The sequence below is a fragment of the Schistocerca serialis genome, chromosome 2 (assembly GCF_023864345.2).
Source record: "Schistocerca serialis cubense isolate TAMUIC-IGC-003099 chromosome 2, iqSchSeri2.2, whole genome shotgun sequence".
Lineage (NCBI taxonomy): Eukaryota > Metazoa > Arthropoda > Insecta > Orthoptera > Acrididae > Schistocerca > Schistocerca serialis.
Window position 1 is genome coordinate 436,373,956 of NC_064639.1, and position 22,048 is coordinate 436,396,003.

General features: G+C 38.2%; 1 protein-coding gene across 3 annotated transcripts in view; it reads right to left on the reverse strand.

Annotated features, from left to right (window-relative positions):
- Window positions 1–22,048, reverse strand: part of LOC126457300 (transcription factor A, mitochondrial) — a 103,621-nt gene that overhangs the window by 81,167 nt on the left and 406 nt on the right. For all 3 annotated transcript variants that reach the window (XM_050093483.1, XM_050093481.1, XM_050093482.1), the window contains exon 2: window positions 9,037–9,209. In XM_050093483.1, coding sequence (XP_049949440.1) covers window positions 9,037–9,209 — 173 coding nt within the window. The remainder of the gene's footprint in view (window positions 1–9,036; window positions 9,210–22,048) is intronic.

The window sequence follows — 22,048 nt, forward strand, 5'->3', positions numbered from 1 at the left end:
AAAGTCTGCATTTATCTGTTGTGGTATTGGGATCTTTAATAATATGCTTGCTGTAATATCTGGTGTTTATTGTTTGATACTGTATTGCAATCATGAATCCTTCCGTCTCACTGTATGTATTGCCTTTTCTTAGCCATGTGTTGGATGCGTCTTGATAGATGTGTGGCTGTGTTAGATGATACGGGAGCTTGCCATGTAATGTTTTCTTTTTCCAATTTACTTTCTTTGTATCTGTTGATGTTATGTGATCTAAAGGGTTGTAGAAGTGGTTATGAAATTGCAATGGTGTAGCCGATGTATTTATATGAGTGATTGCTTTGTGTATTTTGCTAGTTTCTGCTCGTTCTATAAAGAATTTTCTTAAATTGTCTACCTGTCCATAATGTAGGTTTTTTATGTCGATAAATCCCCTGCCTCCTTCCTTTCTGCTTAATGTGAATCTTTCTGTTGCTGAATGTATGTGATGTATTCTATATTCGTGGCATTGTGATCATGTAAGTGTATTGAGTGCTTCTAGTTCTGTGTTACTCCATTTCACTACTCCAAATGAATAGGTCAATATTGGTATAGCATAAGTATTTATAGCTTTTGTCTTGTTTCTTGCTGTCAATTCTGTTTTCAGTATTTTTGTTAGTCTTTGTCTATATTTTTGTTTTAGTTGTTCTTTAATATTTGTATTATCTATTCCTATTTTTTGTCTGTATCCTAGATAATTATAGGCATCTGTTTTTTCCATTGCTTCTATGCAGTCGCTGTGGTTATCCAATATGTAATCTTCTTGTTTAATGTGTTTTCCCTTGACTATGCTATTTTTCTTACATTTGTCTGTTCCAAAAGTGTGTATATTTAGTGTAGAGAGTGGTCCTATTTGTATCATTGCTGAATACTTCTGTTATCTTTAGTAATTGGTTGAGTTGTTGATTTGTTGCTGCCAGTAGTTTTAGATCATCCATGTATAGCAAATGTGTGATTTTGTGTTGGTATGTTCCAGTAATATTATATCCATAATTTGTATTATTTAGCATCATCTCAAAGGTAACAGTCTTCTGAATCTCCTTACTGTATTCATCTCATGGGTCCCTTCTACTATTTTTTACCAACACTTCCCTCCAGTACTAAACTGGTGATCCTTTGATGTCTCAGAATATGCCCTACCAACCGATCCCTTCTTCTAGTCAGGTTGTGCCATGAATTTCTTTGTTCTCCAATTCTATTCAGTACTTCCACATTAATTACGTGATCTACCCATCTGATCTTCGGCATTCATTTGTAGAGTCACATTCCAAAAGCTTCCATTCCCTTCTGGTCTAAATTGTTTACCATCCATGTTTCTCTTCCATACACAGCTACACTCAATACAAATACTTTCATAAAAGAGTTCCAACACTTAAATCTATTCTTGATGTTAACAAATTTCTCTTCTTCAGAAACACTTTTCTTGCCACTGCCAGTCTAGATTTTATATCCTCTCTACTTCAGCCATCATCAGTTATTTTGCTGCTCAAATAGTAAAATTCGTCTACTACTTTAAGTGTCATTTCCTAATCTAATTCCTTCAGGGTCACCTGCTTTAATTCAACTATATTACGTTATCCTTGTTTTGCTTTTGTTGATGTTCATCTTATATCCTCCTTTCAAGATCCAGTCCATTCCATTTAACTTCTCTTTTAAGTCCTCTACTGTCTCCGAGAGAATTACAATGTCGTCAGCTAATCTCGAAGTTTTTGTTTCTTACCCCTACACTTTAATTCCTACTTCAAAGTTTTCTTTAGTTTCCTTTACTGCTTGCTCGATGTACAGATTGAATAACCTCAGGGAGAGGCTCACTTCCTTCTCAATCACTGCTTCCCTTTCTACTGCCGTGTGGTTTCTGTACAAGTTGTAAATAGCCTTTTCCTCCCTGTATTATACCCCTGCTACCTCAAACTTTCAAATATATACTTCTCTCAGTCTACAAATGCTATAAACGTAGGTTTACCTTTCCTTAATTTATGTTCTATGAGAAGTCATAGGGTCAGTATTGGCTCATACGTTCCAACATTTCTCTGGAATCCATACTCATATACCACAACGTCAGCTTCTACCAGTTCTTTCATTCTTCTGTAAAGAATTTGTGTTAGTATTTTGCAACCATTGCCTACCAAACTAATAGGCCAGTAAAATTCACAACTGTCAGCATCTGCTTTATTTGGAATTATTACATTCTTTTTGAAATCTGAAGATATTGTGCCTGTTTCATACATCTTGCTCACCACATGCACGAGTTTTGTCATGGCTGGCTCTTCCAGTTATCTGAATAATTTCTTTTTTCTCATGATACAGTCCTCCAATCCCTCATCAACTGTGGAGCTAGTTGGCATATAAACTTACACTACTGTGGTAGGTGTGGGCTTCCTTTCAGTCTTGGCTACAATAATGTGTTCACTATGCTGTTCATAGTAGTTTACCCACAGTCCTATTTTCTTATTCATCATTAAACCTACATCTGCATTACACCTACATGACTTTGTATTTATAACCCTGTATTCACTAACCAGAAGTCCTGTTCCTCTTACCTCCGAACTTTACTAGTTCCCACGATACCTAACTTTAACCTATCCATTTCCCTTTATAATTTTCTAATCTACAGGCCTAATTAAAGAATCACACATTCCATGCTCCAATCCATAGAATTCCAGTTTTCCTGATAATGACATCTCCTCAGTGGTTCCCACAGGAGAGTTGAATGGGGAACTATTTTACCTCTGGAACATTTTGCCCTAGAGGATGCCATCATCGTTTAACCACAGAGTACTGCTCCAGACACTCAGAAAAAATTACAGCTGTGTTTCGCCTTGCTTTGAGCCATTCATAGTCCCAGCACAGCAAGGCTGTTTTGGTTGATGTTACAAGGCCAGACCAGTCAATCATCCAGACTGTTGCCCCTGCAACTATGGAATAGGCTTCTGCCCCTCTTTAGGAACCACACGTTTGTCTGGCCTCTCAATAGATATCCCTTCGTTGTCGTAGCAATTACGGTCCAGCTACTTGTATCACTGAGTCAAGCAAGCTTCTCCACCAACGGGAGGGGGAGAGCGGGAGGGGGAGAGCGGGAGGGGGAGGAGGAGAGGGGGTGAGGGGGAGGGGGAAGCGAATGTGTGGGCACAGGGGCAGGGGTGCAGGAGAGAAATAGGGGTATAAAAACAAAAAAACTGTTTTTATTTTCAAAGTTAGGAGTTCATACCATTTTCTATTCATTCAGTGCTAAATAATGTCCTCAAGATAGTGACTGTCAGCAGCAATACACTTTTAGAGACTATCTCTGAAGTTTTCAACAGCTCAATAAGGGGTACGGTGTTCACTTGTTCAATAATCTGCTTCCTTACCTCTGGTAGGGAGTTTAATAACCTTTTCTTTCAGATATCCGATCGAAAGAGCTTACAAATGCTCAAATCTGGTGAGGTCGCAGGTCACTTCACATCAACCCTTAAAAGAGAACAGGCATCCCTGAAACATGTCTCTCAAAACACTAAATGAATTTCAGGCTGTGTGAGCTGTAGCTCCATCCTGTTGGAACCACAAGTTCTTCTATAACGATCTCTTTCATTATGGGCTGCAGAAAATTTTGCAACAGTGAAAAGTAATATCTGGAGCCCATGGTCATAGTTATACACCTTCCTCCCCAAAGATATGCCACACCACACCTTTAGCTTATGGGAATGTAGAGGTCTTTTGTGAATAATTTGTGTGTTATTTTCAGCCCAGATACAAAACTTTTGTTTATTCACAAACTCACTAAAGAGAAAATGTGCCTTGTTGCTATTGAAGAAAGCTGCCTCTGGAGGGATTTCTGCAAGCATTTGCGCACATAGGTTTTGGTATAGTCTGGTGGACTCAATTCTTAGACCATAACTGTATTGAATGGATGAAAATTCAAATACAAAATGTAAAATCCTGTTCAAACTGAGATCTAAAACGTCCAATGCAACAGCTTGCCTCTGAGCAGAACATCTTAGTGTGCTACTAGTTTCCTCCAACTTATTATGCTACAGCCTCCCCCAAGGAATAGAAAAGCAACTGGAATCACTCAACAGAGGAAAGTCCACTGGACCTGACGGGATACCAATTCGATTCTACACAGAGTACGCGAAAGAACTTGCCCCCCTTCTAACAGCCGTGTACCGCAAGTCTCTAGAGAACAGCCGTGTACCGCAAGTCTCTAGAGAAACAGAAGGTTTCAAATGATTGGAAAAGAGCACAGGTAGTTCCAGTCTTCAAGAAGGGTCGTCGAGCAGATGCGCAAAACTATAGACCTATATCTCTGACGTCTATCTGTTGTAGAATTTTAGAACATGTTTTTTGCTCGAGTATCATGTCGTTTTTGGAAACCCAGAATCCACTATGTAGGAATCAATATGGATTCCGGAAACAGGGATCGTGTGAGACCCAACTCGCGTTATTTGTTCATGAGACCCAGAAAATATTAGATACAGGCTCCCAGGTAGATGCTATTTTCCTTGACTTCCGGAAGGCGTTCGATACAGTTCCGCACTGTCACCTGATAAACAAAGTAAGAGCCTACGGAATATCAGACCAGCTGTGTGGCTGGATTGAAGAGTTTTTAGCAAACAGAACACAGCATGTTGTTATCAATGGAGAGACGTCTACAGACGTTAAAGTAACCTCTGGCGTGCCACAGGGGAGTGTTATGGGACCATTGCTTTTCACAATATATATAAATGACCTAGTAGATAGTGTCAGAAGTTCCATGCGGCTTTTCGCGGATGATGTTGTAGTATACAGAGAAGTTGCAGCATTAGAAAATTGTAGCGAAATACAGGAAGATCTGCAGCGGATAGGCACTTGGTGCAGGGAGTGGCAACTGACCCTTAACATAGACAAATGTAATGTATTGCGAATACATAGAAAGAAGGATCCTTTATTGTATGACTATATGATAGCGGAACAAACACTGGTAGCAGTTACTTCTGTAAAATATCTGGGAGTATGCGTTCGGAACGATTTGAAGTGGAATGATCATATAAAATTAATTGTTGGTAAGGCGGGTACCAGGTGGAGATTCATTGGGATAGTCCTTAGAAAATGTAGTCCATCAACAAAGGAGGTGGCTTACAAAACACACGTTCGACCTATACTTGAGTATTGCTCATCATCAGTGTGGGATCCGTACCAGATCGGGTTGACGGAGGGGATAGACAAGATCCAAAGAAGAGCGGCGCGTTTCGTCACAGGGTTATTTGGTAACCGTGATAGCGTTACGGAGATGTTTAACAAACTCAAGTGGCAGACTCTGCAAGAGAGGTGCTCTGCATCGCGGTGTAGCTTGCTCGCCAGGTTTCGAGAGGGTGCGTTTCTGGATGAGGTATCGAATATATTGATTCCCCCTACTTATACCTCCCGAGGAGATCACAAATGTAAAATTAGAGAGATTGGAGCGTGCACGGAGGCTTTCAGACAGTCGTTCTTCCCGCGAACCATACGCGACTGGAGCAGGAAAGGGAGGTAATGACAGTGGCACGTAAAGTGCCCTCTGCCACACACCGTTGGGTGGCTTGCAGAGTATAAATGTAGATGTAGATCATTATGAACTGTCCAATACCACCTTTTTTATATGCATCCATGTATTTCCCATATGATTCAGTACTTCCTAGGGCCTTTTATGCGTATTTTTATGTGTATCGTTCAGTTCAGTTTGACATATAGAATATTCTGGAATGATGTACATTCTCATGATTGTTAATAGATTGTTGTCATTAGCAAAAATATGTACATATGCCAAATTAAATATCGGATCATGAAACTAAAGTAATAAATTTTTAGCAACAAATATTAAGAGGCTGTGGAAATTTTAGCATAAATAACTAATGCCTCTACTTACCATAATTGCAATTTGTAAATTTGCTAACACAAAAACCTCATTACGATTCAAATGAAAATATCATTATCCAGCATTGTAATTTCATTTGTTATTCTTTTCGTAATTAATGATGCCTGTAAATTACACAGATATTTACCTCTTGCTAGTTACACCACCCAAATTTACAAAAATCTCATATTTAAGAAAACGTGTGTACTTAATTTATGTAATCTGGCGAAGCAAGATGTGTATAATTCAAACAAATGTTAGCAATAAATTAATTATGAAATTAAAGTAAAATCAAAATAATTGTTGAAATCAAGTGTGAATTAATTTTCACACACAAAAACCAAGATGATGATAAAAATATTGTGCTATTTGACATATTTTATAACCTGTACAACTGTAACAGCAGTTAGTTTAGATGAAATTGTTTTTAATTGTAAGTTACATTTTGTAACAAATTAACAATGGTAGCGATTGTTAAACTTGTATTTTAAGTGACACAGCAAAGCTGCACAGGCAGTCAGTCAAGTTGTGTTTACTTCGGGAGTCAGTTAGCTTTAGCTCAGTTTCATAAATTGTTTTGAACTTATGTCAGTTCTGTCGATCAGCTACTGTCAATAAATAATTTGGCAAGCTTGAAATTTTCGTGATGTTCTCATTATTCGCAGCATCCACAACGTCAATGAACCACAGGTCAACACAAGTTAAGTAGTAACATTTAAAGAGTGTTACAAACTGTCGAACCCAGGATCAAATTGCATCTGTATTAGCCACAGCTTTGTTGTGCAGAATGTTGAACAGTTACTGAAAAACTCTTTGCATCACGATCAGAGATTGGATATTTAGATGTTGTCATTATTTGCATGCATGGCAAATCCCCGATATGCTCTGGTCAAAACCATTTTGGCTACTGAACTGGAGTCACTGATGGAACAAAGGGAGACCATACGCAACTCCCTCCTCCAAGCACCACACGAGCAGTTATGCCTCTAAACCGCTCAGTCGATTCTGCCACACCCATATAAATAAAAAAACCACTTTGGTTGATGTCTACCTTATCCCCAACAAGGGTCAGCCACACCTTTCTGTTTACATTAAATCTACAAACAAACAACAGTACTTACATTTTGACAGTTTTTCATTTCAAATATTCAGTCCCACACAGTCTTGGTGTTCAAGGTATCTGTTGAGGTGCAGACTCTTTACAATAGTACATTGCCATTGTCACCTTAGCCTTCACTGTAGGTAATTATTCCACTAGTGTAGTTGAAAACCAGATTTCTCAGGCCATCACATTCAATCCTGGTACTGTGATCCCTCCAAAAAAACAACCCAACTGAGGAATACACTTCTTGTCACTCAGTACTGCCCCTGTTCTTGAATGTAATAATCAACTAATTCAACAATGCTATGACTTCCTAAAATCATGGTCTGAAATAAGGTCCAGTGATTTTGCCCACCACACTCAAAGTAACCTTTCGTTCTCCCCCCACCCAAAAAAAAAAAAAAAAAAAAAAAAAAAAAAAACACCTCATTAATATCCTAGTGCTAATCAGACCCTATGCTCCTGCATGCATTTTCTTAACCTATACCTGCTACTCCTGTGCCTTTACCTGCTGTAAGACTTGCCCGAACCACCTTCCTACGACCACCTACACCAGCTCTGTAACTGGAAAAACATATACTATCAAAGAGACAGCCACCTGTGAATTGACACATATTGTATGCCGGCTGTTTGGTCTTCTACATTGGTTTGACAACCACCAAGTTATCAATTAGGATGAATGGGCACAAACAGAGGGTTTATACTGGCAACGTACATTCTTCTGTTGCACGGCATGCTCTACACCATGAGTCATGACTTTGGGGCCTGTTTCACTGCACATGCCGTCTGAATTCTCCCCAGACACCAGTTTCTCAGAACTCCACTGGTGGGAACTGGCTTTGTAACATGTATTTGGTTCTTGCCACCCCTAGCCTAAATTTACATCAGCTTCTTTTCAGTAACTATTCCTTTTCTTTGCTCTCTTATTTATTTTTCTATTTTTTTTTTTTTTTATTTTCCAACCTGTCCTTTTCTGTCTACCACTTATAATGTATTTAGCTTTCCACTCAACTTGAACCTTTCATGATATTTTTTTCAGTAATCTCTGTGTTACGTATTACCCTATCTTCCACTTCTAAGCTATCAGGTTTTCACATCTTGTCTTTCCTTCTCATCCTGTCCAGTCAGTCTCCCTGTGATTATGAGTGACTTTTCTGTAACTCTTCCCATTTCCCGAATCTCATCACTCCTTTTCCTTCATCCCTCTTTCTTTCCCTTCAACCCTACTGCCAGAAGGAGGAGCCACTAGCTCCAAAAGCTCACATACTTCTGCACCATGTGTTTTCTCCTGCCACCAACTGGCAAGCAGATTTTTTTATCTATCCATACTACTGCTTACATAGGCAAATACTCTTGCACAGTTACTACTACAAGTATCTAACAATACATGTATTGGGCATGTTATAAAGCTTAATTAAAATTATATATGTTTGTCTGGTAGTTTAAGAACAGCAATGAAAATCACAGACTTGGAAGAAAGATTGACTTCATCTGTAAACTGACACAAAAAGTGCTTTATGAAAACATTAAATTGCTTTGTGCATTTTGTTCAGGAACCTGATTATCTTTCACAAGATATTATGACCATAAAACAACTAGATTTACTTTCTTTCTGAACTCAACATCACTGAAAAATGGACACACAATAAAACAAAGTCTATCTTGCAAGATGAACTGTGCATTTCAATTCAGCTTACAATATTACGAAGTAAGAAGTCAACAATGTGATCACTATTAAAGGGTCAATCACAAAGTTGCTTTTGAACTTCATGATCCCTTTACTTAATTATAACTGTAAGGAGAGAATGAAACAAGCTTACAAGAGATCTGATGAACTACATGGAAAGTACCTAACACAAATAACAGTGGCAGTTACTTTGATAAGTGACAGCTTGATTTACCCATGCAGGACGTATCAACATATTTTGATTATCTTATGGTGAACAAGCTGTCTAGTCTCCACAGTTTTGAAGAAACTAGCATGTTGCTGTGCATGCAAGTAAGTCATAAGATTGGACACAAACTGCAATGTATAGAGCACCCAGTTTGGATGAGCATCATCACTAACCTGTGGCTTTTGCCTGGGGATTTTTCTGGATAATAGAAGGTCTTATTTGTTGCATAAAACGAAAATATGGTGTTAATGGCTTTTTTGGTCGAGGAGGTAATCCCAGCTTCTCCTCAACTGACTGTTTCAGTCCACAACTTGGTTGGTCAGCAGGAAAGCTTCCAAGACTGTGTCTGAAAAAGATTGTGATTAAATAAAAGAAATTATGAAAACATTACATTTCTTAAGATGGCTTTGTGCAGAATCTTTGTTACTTATTGCAAAAAGTTGTGAACATAAAATATATAGAATCATTTTCTTTCAAAACATAACATCACTCTTAAAAGACAAATTTAAGTGAAACTATCTTAACGGATCAGATGAATACTACAAACACAATTTTTAGATCTAAATTGTGTGAAAACTTTGTTACAAGAATCTCACTCTAAAAACACACGAAATAATAAGAGAATTTAAAATATAAATTTGTGTCAGTTCCTAAAAATTTATTGCCACTCTTTCTATAAAAAATGTTATACTGGCTAGCAAGTTTTTCTTGGAACCAAAGGGCAACTAAAAATGACAATGTCAAGTATGAAGACTCAATGGCATTTCTATAAGAACCATGAAACACTGCCTGAGAAGTCTGGTTGAAAAATTAGTAAAAAGTAAACAGATGACTAATATATAAAATCCACACACGTATGCTCATTTGGTGGTAAAAACCAAAACTTTCAAGCACACAGAAATACATCCATCATGTACAAGCACATCACGTATCCCAGCAATTTACAATTATTACCTTAAACAATATCTACACCTCAAGTCACAATTTCCTGATATGTCACTGCCCTAAGCATGAACCAATTTGATCTTAGTGACACAGCACACAGTTTGCTGCACATCAAAAACCATTATTTCATTGCACAAGATGCTAGAAAGTAAATCTTTAGCTTACTATACAATGAGGTGAATACATGAAAGAGGGCACACTTCAATTATTAGCTGCAATGGCTTTTAACAACATGCTTTCATATGTTGTTGTTGTTGTTGTGGTTTTCAAGTCCTGAGACTGGTTTGATGCAGCTCTCCACGCTACTCAATCCCGTGCAAGCTTCTTCATCTCCCAGTACCTACTGCAGCCTACATCCTTCTGAATCTGCTTAGTGTATTCATCTCTTGGTCTCCCTCTACGATTTTTACCCTCCACGCTGCCCTCCAGTAACAAATTGGTGATCCCTTGATGCCTCAGAACATGTCCTACCAACTGATCCCTTCTTCTAGTCAAGTTGTGCCACATGCTCCTCTTCTCCCCAATTCTTTTCAATACCTCCTCATTAGTTATGTGATCCACCCATCTAATCTTCAGCATTCTTCTGTAGCACCACATTTTGAAAGCTTCTATTCTCTTCTTGTCTAAACTATTTATTGTCCATGTTTCACTTCCACACATGGCTACACTCCAAACAAATACTTTCAGAAACGACTTCCTGACACTTAAATCAATATTCGATGTTAATAAATTTCTCTTCTTCAGAAACGATTTCCTTGCCATTGCCAGTCTACATTTTATATCCTCTCTACTTCAACCATCATCAGTTATTTTGCTCCCCAAACAGCAAAACTCCTTTACTACTTTAAGTGTTTAATTTCCTAATCTAATTCCCTCAGCATCACCCGACTTAATTCAACTACATTCCATTATCCTCGTTTTGCTTTTGTTGATGTTCATCTTACACCCTCCTTTCAAGACATTGTCCATTCCGTTCAACTGCTCTTCCAAGTCCTTTGCTGTTTCTGACATAATTACAAAGTCATCGCTAAACCTCAAAGTTTTTATTTCTTCTCCATGGATTTTAATACCTACTCCAAACTTTTCTTTTGTTTCCTTTACTGCTTGCTCAATATACAGATCGAATAGCATCGGGGAGAGGCTACAACCCTGTCTCACTCCCTTCCCAACCACTGCTTCCCTTTCATGTGCCTCGACTCTTATAACTGCCATCTGGTTTCTGTACAAATTGTAAATAGCCTTTTGCTCCCTGTATTTTACCCCTGCCGCCTTCAGAATTTGAAAGAGAGTATTCCAGTTGACATTGTCAAAAGCTTTCTCTAAGTCTACAAATGCTAGAAACGTAGGTTTGCCATTCCTTAATCTAGCTTCTAAGATAAGTCGTAGGGTCAGTATTGCCTCACGTGTTCCAACATTTCTACGGAATCCAAACCGATCTTCCCTGAGGTCAGCTTCTACCAGTTTTTCCATTTGTCTGTAAAGAATTCACGTTAGTATTTTGCAGCTGCGACTTATTAAACTGATAGTTCGGTAATTTTCACATCTGTCAACACCTGCTTTCTTTGGGATTGGAATTACTATATTCTTCTTGAAGTCTGAGGGAATTTCGCCTGTCTCATACATCTTGCTCACCAGATGGTAGAGTTTTGTTAGGCCTGGCTCTCCCAAGGCTGTCAGTAGTTCTAATGGAATGTTGTCTACTCCCGGGGCCTTGTTTCGACTCAGGTCTTTCAGTGCTGCATCAAACAGTATCATATCTCCCATTTCATCTTCATCTACATCCTCTTCCATTTCCATAATATTGTCCTCAAGAACATCGCCCCTTTTAGATTAGATTAGATTAATACTAGTTCCATGGATCATGAATACGATATTTTGTAATGATGTGGAACGAGTCAAATTTTCCAATACATGACATAATTAAGTTAATTTAACAACATACTTAAGTTAATATAACAACTTTTTTATTTTTTGTGTTTTTATTTTATTTTTTTATTATTTTTTTAAAATATTTTTTTTTTCTTTTTTTTCTTAATTTATATCTAAAAATTCCTCTATGGAGTAGAAGGAGTTGTCATTCAGAAATTCTTTTAATTTCTTCTTAAATACTTGTTGGTTATCTGTCAGACTTTTGATACTATTTGATAAGTGACCAAAGACTTTAGTGCCAGTATAATTCACCCCTTTCTGTGCCAAAGTTAGGTTTAATCTTGAATAGTGAAGATCATCCTTTCTCCTAGTATTGTAGTTATGCACACTGCTATTACTTGGGTTTGGTTGTTAATAACAAATTTCATAAGAGAGTATATATACTGAGAAGCTACTGTGAATATCCCTAGATCCTTAAATAAATGTCTGCAGGATGATCTTGGGTGGACTCCAGCTATTATTCTGATTACACGCTTTTGTGCAATAAATACTTTATTCCTCAGTGATGAATTACCCCAAAATATGATGCCATATGAAAGCAATGAGTGAAAATAGGCGTAGTAAGCTAATTTACTAAGATGTTTATCACCAAAATTTGCAATGACCCTTATTGCATAAGTAGCTGAACTCAAACATTTCAGCCGATCATCAATGTGTTTCTTCCAATTTAATCGCTCATCAATGGACACACCTAAAAATTTGGAATATTCTACCTTAGCTACATGCTTCTGATTAAGGTCTATATTTATTAATGGCGTCATACCATTCACTGTACGGAACTGTATGTACTGTGTCTTATCAAAATTCAGTGAGAGTCCATTTACAAGGAACCACTTAGTAATTTTCTGAAAGACAGTATTGACAATTTCATCAGTTAATTCTTGTTTGTCAGGTGTGATTACTACACTTGTATCATCAGCAAAGAGAACTAACTGTATAGACCCTCTATATACTCCTTCCACCTTTCTGCTTTCCCTTCTTTGCTTAGAACAGGGTTTCCATCTGAGCTCTTGACTTTCATGCAAGTGGTTCTCTTTTCCCCAAAGGTCTCTCTAATTTTCCTGCAGGCAGTATCTATCTTACCCCTCGTAAGATAAGCCTCTACATCCTTACATTTGTCCTCTAGCCAATATACAGATGCTTTCATAACGTTGAGAAAAAAGTATATATTTGTGGTGAACACACAGTATCAGATGTAATATTCTATAGAGAACAGACTGTTCCTTCTATATGACACAATATGATCATTAATAACAACTATTAGCAAACAGTAGTCTGAACAGCTTTAAATAATGAATGTCATTTGTAGTGTCTATTTTTAGATGTCGAGGAATGGAAATTCTTTTGTAAAATAAATATTACCTTTTTATTAACTGATCACAATATTAAAAGAATGCTCTAAATAAAATATATGCTTGTAGCCCCCAGTTCAGTGCAAGACTGACACAATTTTTGCTGTTCATAGGTTAATTTTACTTTTAAAAAACCATAAGCACATCATTTGGATTCAAGATGCTTAATTGGTCCCATTCCAGATTCTTCCAGCCCAGATAATTTCTTAGGTGGCCACTATGAATCAAAGCTGGGACATCTGAGACAATGGACAATTGTGCAAACAACTAGACTAGGCATGTGATCTAGTCTTGCTGTCAAGCGAATGTTCAAAGTTGTTGCTGCTACATTTAAACAACCAGAAAGCAGACCTAACAATTCATGCTGCCACATAGTCTACTCTTTTTTTTATTTTATTTTTTTATTATTTTTAATCCTCATGCGCTCTTTCCAATTTTTTTTCTTCTTTTCAAATATGTTTCTATACTGTTAAATTTCAAAACGAATCAGGTTACTTGTAAGTAGAAATAATACGTAGAGTGAAGTACAAAAAGAAAAAAGCATGGAGTGGAGTGAAAAACAATGTTCAAAGTGCTAAACGAGTTTTTTTTATGTTCTTGTTAACACAATTTAATCAGTTAATATAACACTGACAGTGTATGAGGATTTATCCAGGTGGACTGCAGAAGAGGTGACAGGACGAGAAAAGGGTAGGTAACTACTGGGAGATGGGAGAAAGAAAGACAAATCTTTCGAAAAAAATTACTATAATTACAGGACAGGATAGGACAGGAAATAAATGGGAAAGGGCTAAAGAAGAGGAAAGATTGAGGACAAGGGAATGGGAAGGGGACAACAGTTGGAAGAGGTGGTCAAGGATGGGGAGTAGTGAAAGATTAAGCTTCGGATATATTGAGAACAGAAGATAGTGTCATGACAGAATTCTTCTCCTACTTGGAGACAGATTATTTATACTACTACAATGTAGTCCAACTGTCCATCTTTGAGACACATTAGTGGTGGTGACAGGTCAGATTTACCTAAATGTGACAGCAGCACTAACTGTGCATTAGTCCACATACAGACAATATCTCCAAGTGTTGTGTGAGTGCACAATTACCTCACTACAACACAAAATAATAAACTCATTGTATGTTGTTCAATATTCATAGTTACTTCCCACAGTTTCATGACTGAATCGAAAAATAGTTACGGTAGCCTTCCTGGATCACCCTGATTACGTGCCTAGATTTCATGGTCACAACATGAATTACTGCAATGCTGTGACTAGTCTGTACTTGACATCAGCTACAGAACTAGAATTCTACTTTCATGAAAGGTCAACATTCATAATTCCGTTACAGTTGCGATAAGTGATATGGTTCTCATGTGATAAATCCACTTTGTGCTGCTGCTTCACAGTTCATAACAGAAAAATCACTGTAAAATGTTCAGTTAATTTTGATGGTATCTTATCTGTTTGGAAGACAAATCCTAATCGGGAAGATATCATTTGAACAAAAATTATCATTGAAATCACAATAACGATTCTATTCGGAAGACCAAAATCACATATCAATAGTAGGATATCAATCAGCTGTAACATTCCATATGTCCAATACTTAAGAGACATCGTCAATAAGAAGGCTTGTTCCTATGCCATCAGAGGGAACAAAAAAGGAAAAAAAAATCATATTATGAGTGCTTGCTTTGTTAAAAATGGTTAGACAGTACACAAATGTGTTTCTTAAACCATAATTTGCAGAGGAATTACAAGAAATCCTAGCCCCTCTGATCATTATTATCAGATAAAGTTAAGACTGCCAAAATTCCATAAATTTGCAGGGCCTAAAAAAAGGTTGAAACTTCTAGGCAGATTAAAATTGTGTGTCAGACTGGGACGCGAACTCAGGACATTTGTCTTTCGTGGCCAAGTGTTCTACCAACTTTCTTCCAGCAGTGCTAGTCCTGCACATTTTGCAAGAGAGTTTCTGTGAAGTTTGGAAGGTAGGAGACGAGGTACTGGCAGAAGGGAAGCTGTGGAAGGGTCGTGAGTTGTGCTTGGGTAGCTCAGTTGGTAGAGTGCTTGCCCACCAAAGGCAAAGGTCTCAAGTTTGAGTCTCAGTCTGGCAAACAGTTTTAATCTGCCAGGAAGTTTCATATCAGTGCACACTCTGCTGCAGAGTGAAAATCTCATTATGGCTAAAAAAAAAAAGGTTCTTCTCAGGATATAAAGTACATATTTGTTCTACGGCACTGGTAAACACATCTGGGATGAAATGTACATGGAAAACAATGTAACTGCTCTGTTCTCTAAATTGTGCACATTGTTTAAATTAATTTTTGATGAGATGTTTCCAAGTCATGCTTCGTTGGCTCAGTTGTTAGAGCACATGCCCACAAAAGACAAAGGTCCGAGAGCTTGAGCCTGGTCCAGCACACCTTTTTAATCTGCAAGAAAGTTTCATATCAGTGCACACACTGCTGCAGGGTGAAGAATTCGTTTTGGAAACATTCTCCAGGCTGGGGCTAAGCCATGTCTCCACAATAGCCTTTCTCCCAGGAGCACTAGTTCCACATGTTGTGCAGGAGAACATCTGCAAAGTTTGGAAAGTACAAGATGAGGTACTGGTGAAAGTAAGGCTGTGAGAATGGGTCACAAATAATGTTTGGGTAACTTAGTCATTAAAACACTTCCCTGCGAAAGGCAGAGATCTTGTGTTCAGCTTAAAGTTTTAATCAGCAAGGAAGTTTTGTATCAGCGCACACTCTGCTTCAGTGTGAAAAATTCATTCCACAGGTATGTTTCCCACATAAGAGCTTGTAATTAGGAAGACAATACAGAAATTAAAAAATAATTCAGGAGCCATTCTAGTCTCTGCGCTGAAGGTGTGCACAGCAATTAGCAAACATAATACATGAGTCCTTTAATTTGGGTTTATTTCAAGAATATCTAAAGCATGGTTGAATTGTGCCCTTACTGAAGAATGGTAATACAGAGAGAACTGAAAATTACAGACCAGCTGCATTACCGTCTGCATGCTCAAAAATAACTGAATCAATCATGAAAGATAGCCAACGAGTTACATGATACATGAAACCTTTTCAATGAAGCACAGTTTTGTTTCTGACGTGGGAGAAGTACAATATTGTATGTTACAGTTCACAAAAGTTTTATTTTTAAGTTCTTGACAAAGATTACTGTGTTACATGCCCATTACTCGACTTGTCCAAGGCTTTTGCCACTGTTTACTATTAAATACTGCTAAACAAGCTTGAAGCACTAGGTACAAGAGGAACAGCAAAATAATGGTTCCAGTCTTTCTTGCAAAAGAGTAGAGACTGTTTACACATAAGCTGATGATAAACTTTTTAGTACAACAATTGTCAGACAAGAAACATCAACATAGATGTTCCCCAGGGTAGTGGGTTTGGTCCAATCCTGTTCTTAAAGTGTATCAATGACTTTCCAGACAGTGTAAGACATGGAGAAAAAGTTCTCTTCACTTAGGACAGTAACATTAAAGTCACCTACAAAACATCATAACTTCTACTGGAGAATGCAACTCTCAAGGATGTTTACAGTTAAGCAGCATGTAATAACTGTACAATGAATAAAGAAAAACATTATGCATTTCAGCACGAACAGGGAAAATAACTGTTGTATTTGGCACAGTCAATAAACCTATACATTGTGCATTTTCAGGAATGAGCATTGATTGCCAATTAATATGGAAGCCTCACACAAAGGTATTGGTAAAAAGAACGTCGTCATCTTAGGGTTTTACCATCAATTTGTAATGTGGTTACACGCTATTCATATGTGAAATCATGGCTATGGGATACTTTTCTAGTGATTGAAGCCACAAAACATCTTTAAACTGCACACATTTTTAAAATGCAGAAAAGGGCTGTAAGAATAATAACTACAGGTTCAGGCTCATTGTAAAGAACTGTTTAAGAAACTGTGTATCCTTACTGCATCAAATGAGTACATCTACCGATCTGTTGGGCAGAGCAGGAAAATATTACTACATATTTCACTAATATCTCTATACATAATCATGGAACAAGAGCTAGTTTGATCTTACATTTACCAAGAAAAAAACAAACAAAAAAACTCAAAACATTTTCTATCAGGGAACAAAAGTGTGTAATAATTTGCTGCATAAAATTAAAAAGGTTACCGAAGAGGCGGCTAAACATTCTTTATAAATAATTTGTACTACATGATTAAAGATTGCTTAGAGCACTCAGAGTAGTAGTTAACAACAACAACAACAACAAAATAACTTCAACACTAACCACAGTTTAATGCCTTTACATGAAAATCATGTGTACATCTAATGTGTGCAGTAATAATGTCTTGAGATTCTCCAGAATTCAACATCTCACTCATCTCGTTACTGACAATCATTTAGCATAGAGAACCATAGTACCACTCATCACACTGACTCAGTTTTTCAGGTGGACTGAGTGAAGGAAATGATAAGCATAGAGAAAAGCTGCATGTTTAGATCCCTGGAGTCAATTCTCCGAACTGACTCGAGCTAGTGGAGGGGGCATAGCACTATATTCATGGTCCAATAGAAAACAACTAAATGAGGCAATGTAGCTGTTAAGGTATTAACCTCATTCTCAGGTGGATGGAGTTTGCTCTGTCTGGCTAGCCTGATTTAGGTTTTCTTAAATCAATTCAGGCAAATGACGGGATGGTTCCTTCACCAAGGCCACAGCCAATCACCTGTCCTACACTCAGAAAGTATATTTATCTATTCTGTATGTATATTTTGGTTTACTGAATTTCATTGCACAATCATGTTCATAAAGAAACAGAACATGTTGAATGACTAGAGATAGGATGTTCATATTCACAGCACACGTACATTAGTATGTTATGCAGAAATGATTAGCACTCCAGTCACTTCGCACTTCGGTTCAGCACGTGTCCTGTTGCCTAGTAGGCACAGGGTCCACCATGGGCAGTGATAACTTGTCCCTGCTTGCTGGCATCGACACTTTAAGGCCCAAATGGTGTCCTGTGGTATAGCCATCCATGCTGCATTCACCTGGTTCCAAAGTTCACCTGTGGTGGATGACATTGTGTCAGTGTTGGACCAGTCATTTCACCATATCCCCACACTTTTTCAATTGGCGACCATTGGCAAAAGGCTGACATCTTGTGTCACCAAGAAGGCAAATGTTCATGCACCAACATGTGGTTGTGCACTGTCTTGCGAAAAATGATGTCTGGGGTGTTGTGCAGAAAGGGTGTGGCTACAGGTTGAAGGATGTCATTAATGTAGGTCACACAGATTACGGTGTGCTGGACCACACCAACTGCGATTTGCAGTTGTACCCAATAGCTGTCACTGTTTGCCTTGTGCGAATACACATTGTTCCACTATTGCACCAGAGCCAAGGAGGATGACGATCTGTCCTGCACTACCATTTGGATAAGGTGTCAGTCTTCTCTGGGGATGATCAGGGTGGTGCAATCTGATCAATCTCACCATGTTCTACGACCTTCCGCGAACCATTCTGCACACACCCGTTGCACTGTCGAAAAACTTTGTCCCACACAAGCAGCATTTTCCCAGATGGGTGCGTCACTTTTTCACATGTCAATAACGTGCCCTCTTTTAAACTCACTGATCTGATGCTACGGTTCACGCATTTGTCTGTGAGACATCCTGTACGTCTGCTCAAGTCACAGTGGTTCATAGCAATGTGAGCTATGGGCACATTTCATTGGTAGGTGGTGTTGCCCCGCAATACTGTTATTGACTTTGAACCTGCAGGCTGACATGGTTCAAATGCTAATCATTTCTGCAGAATATACCAATGTGCATGTCCTGTGAATATGTACATCCTATCTTGAGTCGTTCAGGGTGTTCTCCTTTTTTCTGAACATGAGTGTATTACCATAACAATCAACATATCATTGTGTGATGCCTGTGGAATGAACACAAATAAATGAGAATTGAGCGACAATCCCTGGATTTGAATGAATGAATAAATAAATAAATAAATAAATAAAAGCAATACAGCAAAAATCCCTCAGCACTATCCATGTCATCATTTTTCTGCAGGCTGCATCACCTTCATATCGTCCCCTTTCATCTTGCACCTTGTCAATCAAAGCACGAGCTGACTAAATCTATAAGACAGGTTTTGTTGAAAGTTCTCTGTGGAAGGTATAAACATTCATCTCAACTGTAGCTGTTAACTTGCTGCCTATTACACAAGACAAGTGCACTCTTCGTTGATGGATTACTACCTGTTGCTTCAGGTTCTTTGTATACAGCTGTTGCCTTCTGTGCAGAGGACAGCAAGCCTGCAGTGTAAAACATGAAGAATCAAACTTCCTGGCAGATTAAAACTGTGTGCCGGACCGAGAAGTGAACTCTGAGTCACGCTTGGGTAGTTCAGATGGTATAGCTCTTGCCCATGAAGGCAAAGGTCCCCAGTTAAAGTTTCGGTCTGGCACACAGTTTTAATCTGCCAGGAAGTTTCATATCAATACACACACCACTGCAGAGTGAAAGTTTCATTCTGGAACCATCTCCCTGGCTGTGGCTAAGCCATGTCTCCTCAATATCCTTTCTTCCAGGAGTGCTAGTTCTGCAAGGTTCACAGAAGAGCTTCTGTGAAGTTTGGAAGGTAGGAGATGAGGTACTGGTGGAATTAAAGCTGTGAGAATGGTCGAGTCGTGCTTGGGTATCTCAGATGGGGAGCACTTGCACATGAAGGCAAAGGTCCTGAGTTCGAGTCTCAGTCAAGCACACAGTTTTAATCTGCCAGCAAAGTTCCATGTCACCACATACTCTGCTGTAGAGCGAAAGTTTCATTCTATGAAGAATCAAGTAATCAATTGTTGGGGAACTGCTAGAATATGGGGAAAATATGTCCCTTGACTTACAAATACTTTACACTATTTCTGGGTTATGAGTCTCCCTGCTAAGTAATTCTCAATAGCATTTGAGAGACAGCACACGTCTCCTGATCAGTGCCGAAAACAGAGGAACTATAGTAGGACTGAGAAACTTTTACTGTTACTATCACCATTGTGCATGGTTACACTAGGTCCCTATGTATCTCTCCAATTTTAGGATAAAAGTCAATTATATCTATATCATCATGTTTCTCCCTCAGACCTGTGCATTTTATTGTCCACAGCCCTAGAATTCTCCTCCCTCCCCCACCACCTTTCCTTCCCTCAAACATCTATTTAGTTCATTCTTCCCTAGATTCAATTTTGTCATTTAACATTTCATCACTTGTTTTCTTAATTCTCTTGGCACTGAATCAACAAAATCAACATTTTAATGTCTCCACCTGGTCCATTTACCTCACTGATTTCTTTAGAAAAAAAAAAATGTAAAAGCTGTCCTAAAACTGAAACTTGATTAGACCAACAGCCTTGGTCCTATTTGAGGTGGCATGCCTTTGTCTTGCTCCAACCTTCAAGCTGACTTGACAAACAATGGATGAAAGGGGGGAGGGGGGAGGAGGGGGGGGAAGGGGGGGGGGAGGAGGAGGAGGAGGAGGAGGAGGAGGAGGAGGAGGAGGAGGGGAGGGTGTATGCCTACAGTTCAACACAGAGTTTAAATTAGCCTTTCTTCACATACAGAAATCATTACAAGAGGGATAAGTGACAGAAATAATCCCAGAAGCAAGCGAGGATTGAACCTGTACCTTCAAAACAACATGGCCTCACTAGTAGGCCTGCACAGAGAGCCGATAAGTGTTCTGTATAAACTTACAAAAATTATCAGTTTGAAGTATCACATAAAAACAGTAGATGAGTACCTTCAGTACAAAAAAGGACAGAGGTTGTTTTTCAAAGGCACTCTTTCTGATATTACATAGGAAAGTAAATCATTTCCATCATCATCATAAATAGATAAGCATTAATCAAAATTTGTTGTTATTAAACTTTATATAAGTAGCCTACAGTTGCTGCTCCTGTCAATTAACAAATAATTTAACACACTTCACATTCCTGAAGATTCTCCTTTGTGGTGAGGGATATGAAACACAATATGACTTCACAAATCTTATCAATAACATAGTACTGTTAATTGCACCTGCCATGTGCAGTGGGAGTAAAATGGACACAGTCCTTGCCAGTGTGAACACATACCATTTTTACCAGAAAAACCTAACAATACTACAATCACCTACACTAATAAACAACCCATATTTCATGTTTTGGTACCAAGTTATGTAACGAGTAGTGATTTATTAAAATCTGTATTTCTTCAACTGATTGTAGTCCTGGATTGTTAAAATTTATGACTTGTCTTGGCCTGAACTATTTGTGAAAACTAACTAGTTTACAGTCTCTCATTTTGTACACAAATTCTTTTATTGCTCATTAGAGACCATTGTCATCAATAGAACACAACTGGTACATTTTACCGTTTTTCTTCTTCTTAGTTTATGTTATGTCTAGTGAATAGTTGGCATTAATTCTAAAGTATATACCTGAATCCACTGGCCTACTAAGCAAACAACTGTAAAGTGCATGGCGGGAGATACTGTTTATTGTATCGTATACTCGTTTCTGACAGGTCCGTTGAGGGCTGGAGTATGGTGCTTACTTCCATGAACAAGTGCTGCTGTTACTCTAACAGACTAATTATGGAAAGCTCCAGAATTAAACGGACTTTATATGACCAATAAGTTCTTATGCATCGTAACTTTTTCTGCCCTTAGTAGTGACACTCAATTCACAATATAAACTGCGACACACCCAACATTACAAAAAGCAAGGACTGGAACTTTTCCACATCAAATATTAATAAATAAAAACTAATCGTACACAAATCCTGCAACGGTATACACCTGTGGGTTTTCACGAATAGGGCCATCAGTTTCAATGGCATCTCTCTGATTTAATAGTACATTAAGACCCTCAATACACTGCGATAACGGCTGGCTGTTCTCTGCTCTTCTATTATCCAGCAGCCCATA